The sequence below is a fragment of the Oratosquilla oratoria genome, chromosome 21 (assembly GCF_046742065.1).
Source record: "Oratosquilla oratoria isolate Oo_2021 chromosome 21, ASM4674206v1, whole genome shotgun sequence".
NCBI classification, from domain to species: Eukaryota; Metazoa; Arthropoda; class Malacostraca; order Stomatopoda; family Squillidae; genus Oratosquilla; species Oratosquilla oratoria.
This window is the reverse complement of record NC_134797.1, coordinates 20,485,357-20,496,092: the sequence shown is the minus strand read 5'-3', so window position 1 is coordinate 20,496,092 and position 10,736 is coordinate 20,485,357. Positions and strand designations below refer to the sequence as shown.

The following is a 10,736-nucleotide window of genomic DNA, read 5'->3' as shown; positions in this document are numbered from 1 at the left end:
TACTACATCACCGAGTACAAGAAGGTATCATGATATATATGTATATATATTACACACACACACACACACACGTAGACTTCCGTCGTGAATCGATCTGAAGCTGTGCCTACTAGTATATCTGAACACCAAAACAACGATGGCACCCTCCCTTTCTTAGATATACTAGAAGGCACAGCTTCAGATCGATTCACGACTGAAGTCTACGTCAAAGACACTAACCTCGGTTTCTGTCTTAACGGCAGTAGCGAATGCCCAGAACGCTACATACAAAGCGTCATCCGATCACTAGTGAACAGAGCCTTCTCCCACACCAGTACATGGAAAACTACGAATAACGAACTCCAACGTATAACAACACTACTCGTCAACAACGGCTATCCACAACACTCCATTGAATCCATCATCAAAAACAAGATGAATTCCTTTACCGCCCAACCAACACCCACAAACACCAATATAACAACGCTGGATCTGTACTACAAAGGACATATGAACACCGGCTACAAAGAAGACGAAAGAACACTTCGACACATTTCAAATTTGACACCACTGGATACCAGTATCCTCTTAGTTTGTGCGTAGTATTTTTTTTTTTTTCTAGATGAACGTGAATCATCCTATCATTATGTATTCGTTGGTGGCGTAATCTGAAGTATTCTGGCCTCGCATTCGCTTAATTTTCGGTGTGAATCTCGCACTCTACAGTCCAAGCGCATAGAGCAAAACAAGACGGCTTCGGCCGCAGCTATACGTTTCCTGTCGTGGGTTCATCACCCTATTCCTTAATTTGAAAAACAAAAAAAATCTGGTCACAAAACACCTGCTGGAAAAGAACGTAGCTTGCTTGCGTCATCGGCGCAGATAAGGCTGGGGATATCAGGAGTTCTTCGGCGTCCTGGGCGAGAAGAATCACAACTGAGGCCATGTGGGCGAGACGTCTCCAGGTGGGCGCTGCGAGGTGGTGGGGGGCGGCCTGGTCGAGGCCCTCCTGGCACAGGGCACAGGCAGAGAGGAAAAGGGACATGGGATCGCTCACGGCTGCAGCCCGCGACGCTTCCACCCAGGTTACAGTCACTCCTGAGAATGGTAAGTAGCACAAATCTATGGACACACACATTGGTGTCTTTGGGCACGCGCGTGTATGTGGGTGTGGGTGTGCATGTAGGTGTGTGTAAATATGCATCTTTATATATATATATATATATATATATATATATATATATACATACATATGTATATGTATATATACAGTATATGTATGCATATAAAATATACATATATATATATGTATGTATGTATATATATGCAGTATATGTATGCATATATAATATATATATATATATATATATATATATATATGTGTGTATGTGTGTCTGTGTGCGTACATATATACATATACATATATATGTATATATATACATATATATATATATATATGTGTGTGTGTGTGTGTGTGTGTGTGTGCATGTATGTATGTATGTATATATATATATATATATGTAGATAAATATGTATATATATATATATACATTTGGGATAAAGGCCATTCAGAATACATGTTCTGTTGAAGTCGACAGCAATTACAGCATTATTCAGTTTGTAGTTTGCTTTCTAAATTTTTCTAACGGTGTTCCGATCTTCTTATGCGAGGGTACTAAGTAAGTTTCTAAAATCCATAATAACTTGAGACGTCTTTCGGCCTTCACTCGGCCATCTTCAGGAGTGTAAGTATAGATGTGTTATGTTGAAATGGTGATTATATGTGGTTTATGTTGGCACTGGGGGAGGTGACCTTTGTGTGGAAGGTGGCACCCCGTGGGGTGCTGTCTGTCTAAGTCCTTGTGGCGCTCCGTGTGATGCTTGTGAGTTTCTAGCTGAAGGAAGAGTGGAAACGGGCATTTGTTGAATGTTGATGGCAGGTTTTAAGTTGTGAATATACACAGCTTCCGACTGGACACTTTCATGGCCCAAGAGACACACGTGGACAGCCACCTGACCATCAATTTATACTATAAAAACGTTATGTCTTCTGGTTTTACTTGTAATTTTAACAAAGACGGTGCGCTTTGTACAGACGAGTATATCGGGTACACAACACAAACACTTTCACAGAGACTCACGTATCACATGCAGAACGGGGCAATAAAATCACACATGACGAAATCCCACAAGAGTAACATATCAAGAGAACACCTTAACACGAACACAATAATAATCGCCAGGAATGGTAATATAACAAAACTAAAATGCATGGAGGCAGTGATGATAAGAAACTATATGGCACTTATTAACATACAACAAAACATGTGCGGGACCCTAGAGTTGTATGGGTCACGAGTAGCGGGCTGAAAAGGATGAACTGTCACAGTCCTAGATCTCTCCTAATGTACCTATCTTTGTATTATATAAGTATGTATTTATTTCTGAATAAATTACCAGAAGATGCCTAATGCATAGGCGAAACGTCGTATAATGTTAGTTTTCCTACCCAATCATGGACTCGTTTGGAAATATTGTATACCTTCTCCCTCCTTTAGAGAGAAAAGTTATTAGAAGAGTAGAAAGTCTCAATAAGAAGATAACTAACGCCCAGTTTGCTGTGTTATTTAATAAGAAATATATGTATGTATATATATACATATATATATATGTATATGTATGTACATATATACAGTATATATATGTATATATATATATATATATGTATATATTTTCATATATATATATTTATATATATACACATATATATATATATATACACATATATATATATATATATATGTCTACTATAATAAAGTGATAGCCTGTGTCTGTTTGTTTGTTCACGAACTCCTAGGGTTTTAGAGATAGACACCCATAAACTATATAATTATATTCTGATACCCTATCCCTCCAGGTACTTGGATAACTATATTTCATTTAAAAAACAATTATTTTAGTTAGCGTTAAGGGTTAAATATAGGTGGTTTATGGTGTGGGAACACGCCACCACTGTAGTGTCCCCTTAAGTCGCGTAGTATTTTGTAGAACAAACCATTGTATGTGTCCATAAATATTTGTATTTGTAAAATTAATGTTACCACACACCATGATAGCTTTTGTAAGAAGAAAGCATGTAAATGTAAAATGATTGTACAATTTTACCAAGTGTTGAAATATTAGTTATTTTCATTTAATTCTAGTGCGGCTGGAAATTGATTATTCATAAACTCCTAGGTTTTTGCAGATAAAAACCTATAACCATATATATTCTGTAGATAAATAAACGAGATACATTTTTTCACCTGTTAGCTGTAGACATTTATTGTCAATCCGCACACCCACACACGCACACACATATGCACATACACACGCACGCAAAAGAATATGTACATATGATATTTCTGTTTGTATGCATGTATTTTCAAACTAGGGTTTCCCAACCTTCGTGAGGAGCGCACACCTGGGAGGGGAAATTTAAAGCTATATTTCATTTAAAGAAAAAATTATTTTGGCTAGGGTCAAGGGATAAGGTTAGGTGGGGTATGGTTAGGTTAGGGATTATACACGAACTCGCAGCAACGCGCGGGTAATTTGGCTAGTATATGTATATATATTTATATCATACTCCGCAAGAAGGACATCATCAGCAAACACAAGGTCAGTGACCTTGGTGTTGCCAGTAGATGCTCCGCAACGACATTGGTCGACAACTCTGCCCAATACCAACTCCATGCATCACTGGGAGATATTTACTTTGCATATGATCCGTATCGTAGATAGGATCTATTATTTACTTGGAAAATTATGCATTTCTTGATTTTTTCAATTTAGATAGATGTTCCACCCAAACAGCGGTGCAAGCGCCTTACAGGAATATAAAATGTTCTTGGTTCCCTTCAGGTAAAAGAAAGGATAGCTATAAACTAAGTAACCCTCCTCCCTTGAAAACAACACACGCCAAAGATATTTCAGTGAGACAGGTTCCTCTCATTCTCGACAGGGATGATGTTCGATGCCCCTCACGTACTCGTCCAGGGCCTACAGCCGGGCCAACTCGTTACCCTTCACCTAACGCACACCGACGACAAGGGACTGCCCTTCGCTTCGCACGCCCACTACGCGGCCAACAATCAAGGCACTGTCGATCTCCTCCAACAACAGTCTCTCGGTGGAAGGTTCAAAGGAGTTTTCCCTGTCGGCCTCATCACTACTCTCCGTAGTACGCCGGAAGTCACCAAGAAGAAACCGAAACTTCGCTGGGCACGACTCTTCAAGCGAGATGTAACCACGCCCATGGAGGTAGGACAGATTTGTGTATAGCTCTAAGATTAGTAACCGAAAATTAAGCAGTAACAACAAAATTAAATCACCATCAAATGTTTAGAGGACAATAGTCAATATTGATCTAGGTGTAGTAATTCATGGATTTCTACAATACATTTACATAAACTTATGCTACAAGTAGATCGTATTTCATTTGCTCTATAACGACAAGATAGACATAATTTACCTTTGTATAAGACAATAGTGCCCCTTTCCTGCAAATGTAAATTAGTTTATCATCGGTGGTATTGCAGGAGAGCCTTGATTATAACTGAAGATATGTTACAGGTGGGGTGCCTTGGGGATCTTTTCTAGGTTCACTTTTGTTTTGCCTCGTATTAGTCATCGTCTCCAGAAGTCTTAAGGACAAGAATGATGCAGCATTTTTTAATGACTGGAGTCTAATCCCTATTCACAAAAGAAACTCACCACTTCTGATGTCCCTCTTCTTGTCCTCTTTGAATAACTCTTTTTCCAAATCTATTATTCCATCTTTTTTAGTCAGAAAGTGTCATATTTACGTAAAACCAAGTATTACTCAATTGTAATCCTACATCGAAAGAGTAGAGAAAATATTTCCATAGGGAAAATTAACTACCCCTACGGTCCGTGTCACGCAACATTATTTTATAATTTGGGACTAATCTCTACTGAAAATAGAATGTTGTTCGCTCTTAACTTTTAGTGTACCTCCTTTCTGTTCTCTTTTGTAACCTGTGAAAGGTTACACCTGTGGCAGGGAACGTAAAGCATCTTCGGACTTTCTTAGTTTATTACAATGATATTTACAGCATGGGGATGTGATCCCCTTCGAAGAGAGTCCCCAGGTACTCCCTGTAAGGGAGAGAGTTCTCCGCCCTCTAGGGGGGAGAGTTCTCCTCTCCGTGTGGTGGCGCAGTCACTGCATATATATGTTCATGTGCCTATCTTTGCATATCTGCTGTAGGTTAACAGTTAGATCGTAGGTTTGGGATTTATACAATACTATTTGTGTGTTAGTTGTATTACAATGTATTTATTTAGTATTAGTGTGTCATGAAATGGTGTATGGTTTGCAGTTATAATTATGTAGTTTGGTAGGTATAAGGATCTGTCTGGCGACACTATGTATTTGTTTTGGTAACTTTCCGTTGGGTGGTGGCGTAATGTGTATTGTAGGTTTGAGTCAGGTGTTTACGAGTTGGGAATGTGAAGTTCAGCAAGATTGGAGGTATTGCAAAAGGCCAGAGCCTGTCGGCACCTTACTTGCATGTGGATTACGTGAGAGGCATGTAATATATCGTAATGGTTAGTAATCGTATATGGGTACATCTTTCTTGATTTTCTCCTTTACCACCTCTATAGCTCCTCTTCTGTATGATATTGTCCCCAAGGAAAGAAGCGCTAATTATCGATAGCTATATGTAAATGCAACTGATAGAAACTATAGTCTGACCTTAAGTGACTATGAAATATAAAACTCTAGGTAATATTTTTAGAGGGTCTTTGCTCATAAACAATTGGAGATAGGGCTACTTATTATTATCAACATATGAAGAGTTATAATTTTCATCTGGACTGAGGTGTGGAAGCAAGTACCCCTGGCAGCCCACAAGAATGGTTGGAGCAAATTGTTGGAGACAATGAAGATTCCTGCACTTGGTCGTGATCTATTTGGGGGCCCTGAAACCCCCATCGATGGCATGTTGGCACAGGTTGGTCAGGGCAGGTTGCAGGAGGAGTAAATCCAGGAGTGGCAGAGGAAGTGATGCGCCCTGAGACTACCGTGGACAAAGCGGAGGAACAACACCAAGCTGGTCCTTCTTTAGCTGCAGGAGTTCAGACTACTGAAACACTCCCCAGGGTCATTGATAATGTGGGTAGTTCTTTGGCTGACCACTATGAAGTGACGAAAGTTGTGAGGATGCAGTTTCTTCACCTGCACGAAGAAAAGAGGGTAAGTCTAAAATATCCTTATGCTTCAATCCAATCAGCAAAAGAATACGGACCTAGTTTGAGGAGTCGGCAGCTTTAACACCTCAGTAGCATCCATTTCCTCTGTCGCTATAATTGCCTCCACAGAAAATTCATCACCTACTTCCGCCTGTTCAGCAAGAACAGAAAATATTACAACAGTACAGTGAGTGAATACCATTCCTAGTGATTTTATGTTAGTGCCAAACAATATCTTTATTACCTTTCTTTATAGCACATATTAGGTTACAACTTATGCAGTGATTTTGTTGTGCAGTGTACAATATATATATATATATATATATATATATATATATATATATATATATATATATGAGTGGATGGGTGGTGAGATAAACACCACCCATATATATATATATATATATATATATATATATATATATATATATATATATATATATATATATATATATATATATATATTGTAATTTTGTGTGGTATAAAAGGGGTACAATGCAATATCTAATGACTTTGTCTCTGGGCGATATTTTAGACTTTTTCCACGATAACTCGGATTTTTGGATATCTCAGACTGGAGCTCCTTCAATTCAGCCGACTTATGCAGGGTTTACTGTAAAACTTTGCTTTACCAAACCCTTATCACCGAGGCAAATGGAGTTATATTTCGATGTATTCTTTTGTATATCTCATGCCTTTGTAGTTAGCATTGAAAAAAATGACCATGGTCTCTTCCTCCTCTTTCAGTACACCGTATCCGTCCTGGATGGCCACCTCGACGAAGACAAGCTCTACACCAACCCCGCCACGCTCGCTTCCACGTCTTTCTCCAGGAACCACATGGCACCAGGGGTCAGGCGCATCGAAGTAGAGGGCAAGTCCATCCGGGGATGTCTATTCCTGCCTCCCGGCCCGGGACCTCATCCGGCCGTTTTGGATCTCTTCGGTATACATGGGAACCTTTTTGAGTTCCGTTCTGCTTTGCTCGCCTCCAAAGGATATGCCGCCTTTGCTCTCAGCTACATGGACTACAAAGATCTTCCGCCTTTGTCTGACAAATTAAGCATAGATTACTTCGAGGAGGGTTTGGACTACATGAGAGGACATCCGGAGCTCCAGAACGACAGACTGGGATTTATTGGGTCCAGCACGGGAGGCGGGATTGGGATATTGTTATCCACACTGTTTCACGACATCAAGGCCGTAGTGGCTATAAACCCCTTCCATATCAGCATAGGGGTCGACTTCTTCCATCGTGGCGAACTGGTCCTCAAAGGGACAAGGATTGATACCAAAAGTACACATATAAATTTCGGGGACCAGAAAATGAAGATGTGGTTCCGGGATGAGTACTTTCACTGGGACGTGGACAACATCTTTAAAACGGAGGCTATCCCCCCAGACTGCCATCTCCTAGTGGCCTCCTCGGACCGCGACGGTTCCTTAGTTCATCGATCAGCTCTGTGTCTGTCGGAGCGAGCCCGGAGACACAATCGGGATAACGTTCATTGTCTCGTTTATCCGGGGGCAGGACACATCCTGGACCCACCCTATCATCACCACATCGATCACGTCTGGACCTCCTTCAATGTTGTCGAGAAGAAAAGTGGAGAAGGATTCGCTCAGTATTATGGTGGACACCCTTATTGGACCAGTAGGGCGGCCGTTGATGTATGGCAGCGGACTCTCGAGCTGTTCCACATCAAACTGGTGCAAGAGACTGGGCTAACACTCCCTCCTCCGTGATGCTGACCAGGTATCAAGCCTGTGGCCATTGATTCTCGTCTTCTTTATGGCTAAATTAAGACTGACTTGCGCGAGGAGTTATGTTTGGTAGAATAAATTCAACTAGAATCGGCATGAGCAAACATACATGTCGAAAGTAGTCTTGTCTGTAGGGCTAGGAGCAATACCTTGGATGTTACAGCCATCGGTCATTAGATGGGGATAAATGACAGAGTAAGCGACCTACCTAGTTTTGTTAATAATGTATTCAATTTTCATATGTAGACGATTCTTCTTTAGGGTGTACAAATTATCTTTTGTAAACTGATCCTTTTAACACAATGTTACAATACTTTCCCGTTTTGGGATTTTTTTTACCGAATCAGGGTGAGTTTAGTGCGGGCACGACGAAAGAACAATCTAAGCTGAGATACAATATCTATTTTCTCTATTTACACACTGTTTTCTTGCTAGGGTAACGCTAATTTACAAAGAAATTTTAGTTAACGTCCCTAATTTACTCAAGCATTTTAATATCAATGTAGCCTTTAGTAATAATAACACTATTAAACAATACCTTATCAATAATTGTAAAAAATTGCCAAAAAGGGTGTGTATATAAAATTCCTTGTAGAATATGTAATGAGTTCTACATTGGTCAAATGGCAAAAGATCTATCTGTTAGAATTAAACAACATAAAAAGTGTGTAAAAGATGTTAATGATTCAAGTGCTATTTTTAAACATAGTACTTTTAATCACCCTATTGATTGGGATAATGCTAGTGTGATTACTTTCAACAATAACATTGTCGAAAGGAACATCATTAAAAGTAGTTTAATCAAATCCACAAATCATACTAATTTCAATCTTGATATAGGATTGTATAAAATAGATAATTATATTTGTAAAGAAATAGCAAATATGTTCCAAATGTAATAATTATTAGACATCTGATCCTCACCTTGTACCCATGGAGAGCTTCCCACATTCCTGTGATATTTTGTTACCATGATATTTGTCCACTACCTTCTTCTCCAACCGTTGACACATGGATCCCTTGTGTACACGTTCCCTTTCCCTACTGTCTATTATGTTTGCACTCTATGTTTTTCTGCACTGAAGATGAAATACACGAAAGCGCTCTGCTCCGGTCGCTTCTTTTCATAGTGGTTACCTTACATCTGTAGAACATTAACGATGTTCACCAAAGGTTAAGGGGAACTGAGGCCCCGGGAGTGTATAGCCTTCCTTGTAAAGATTGTCATTTATTGTACCTTGGTCAAACCGACAGGGATCTTAATAACCAGGTTAACGGAGCACAAAAGATATATCAGGTATGCCCAGGAAAATTCCGCTGTGTTCCAACATGTCAGTACCAAAAATCATAGTCTTGACTGGGACAAGGGCATTTTTTTTTCTTTTCTTTTTTTTAAGTCCAACTGCAGCTTTAGAAGATTTTTTTTTTAATCCGCCTTAATCGAAGAATGTTCTAACTTGAATATCTCCAAAGGTCAATGGTCCCCGGACATAATCTCACAGCTAGCTGTGAGCCGTTTGGTTAAAAATCTTCACCCTCCTGACCCCACTCCCCAACCAATCTTGACCCCGCTTTCCCTCTGACCTCACACCTGTACACACATCCCCACCCCTCTGACTCCGCCCTGTGCAACGGATTGTCATGATTTTAGCTTTGCCTGTTCCCCTTCTACTCATATCTCAATTGTATTTGTCTCTACGATTTCTAGTAACCTGTACTTTCCTGAAGAGGGCTATAGCTATTAGCCGAAATATAGAAATTATACTTCCTTTTATTCCGTCTGTGTGTGTGTGTGTGTATACATACACACACACACACACATATATATATATACACATACTACTATAATAAAGTAGTAGTTCCTGTCTGTCTGTTTGTTTGTTCACGAACTCCTCCTAGGATTTTGGAGATAGACCCCCATAACCATATATATTCTGATACCTTATCCCAATTGAACAAGTCCTCTCTACCGAGTATTTCTGTTCCCTTCATGATTCTATAGATGGTCAGTAGGTTGCCTCTTTCTCTTCTTTGCTCCAAAGTCGGTAACTCCAATTTAGCCAGTCTCTCCTCATATGACGAGTTTGAAAGTGATGGAGCCATTTTTGTGGTTCCTCTCTGGATTCTTTCAATTTTCTTTATATTCTTTTTAGTACTGGGTGACCACAATGTCGCCGCATATTCTAGTCTAGGCCTTATTAGTGTGACTAATATTTTTTCAATCTTTTCTATGTCCAAATAGGTAAATACTACTTTTATTGACCTTAGCAAGTTATAGGACTCTCCGACAATTTTCTTTATTTGTTTATCAGAGGACAACTCATTTGTGTGTGTGTGTGATTCACCATGGTTCTCCATGGTCTTGGATCACGTGTTGGACTCATGATCAACAGCTATTTCCCTCCCGGAAGAGAGCTCAGAGCGTTTGTGTGTGTGTCTTTGTATGTTTAATCCTTTAGCGTCTATATTCGGCTCTGACGGATGGCCTGTACGCAAACTGCCAAACCTTATTCAGTCACCAACATATAAAGATCAAGATTCACCAGATGCCGGAGCGTCTTAATACTGTAAAGGAGAATAAAACATAAGATTCGTCGTTTTGTTAAACACTTTAATTTGTATACATGCACATGCAAATATAAACATTCATGAACAGACACGCAGTATATATTTATTCTTGCGTTTGGTCAGAATGCAGTGAACACTCGTTTTGCAATCTGAACACTCATTTTCGC

General features: G+C 39.6%; 1 protein-coding gene across 1 annotated transcript; it reads left to right on the top strand.

Annotated features, from left to right (window-relative positions):
- The first annotated feature begins 958 nt into the window (after positions 1 to 958).
- On the top strand, positions 959 to 9,313 carry LOC143036617 (acyl-coenzyme A thioesterase 1-like). The gene is made up of 3 exons (XM_076204178.1): positions 959 to 1,086; positions 3,983 to 4,281; positions 6,985 to 9,313. Exons 1-3 carry the CDS (start codon positions 1,023 to 1,025, stop codon positions 7,981 to 7,983), a joined length of 1,362 nt encoding a protein of 453 aa, XP_076060293.1. The 5' UTR covers positions 959 to 1,022; the 3' UTR covers positions 7,984 to 9,313.
- The last annotated feature ends 1,423 nt before the right edge of the window (positions 9,314 to 10,736 follow it).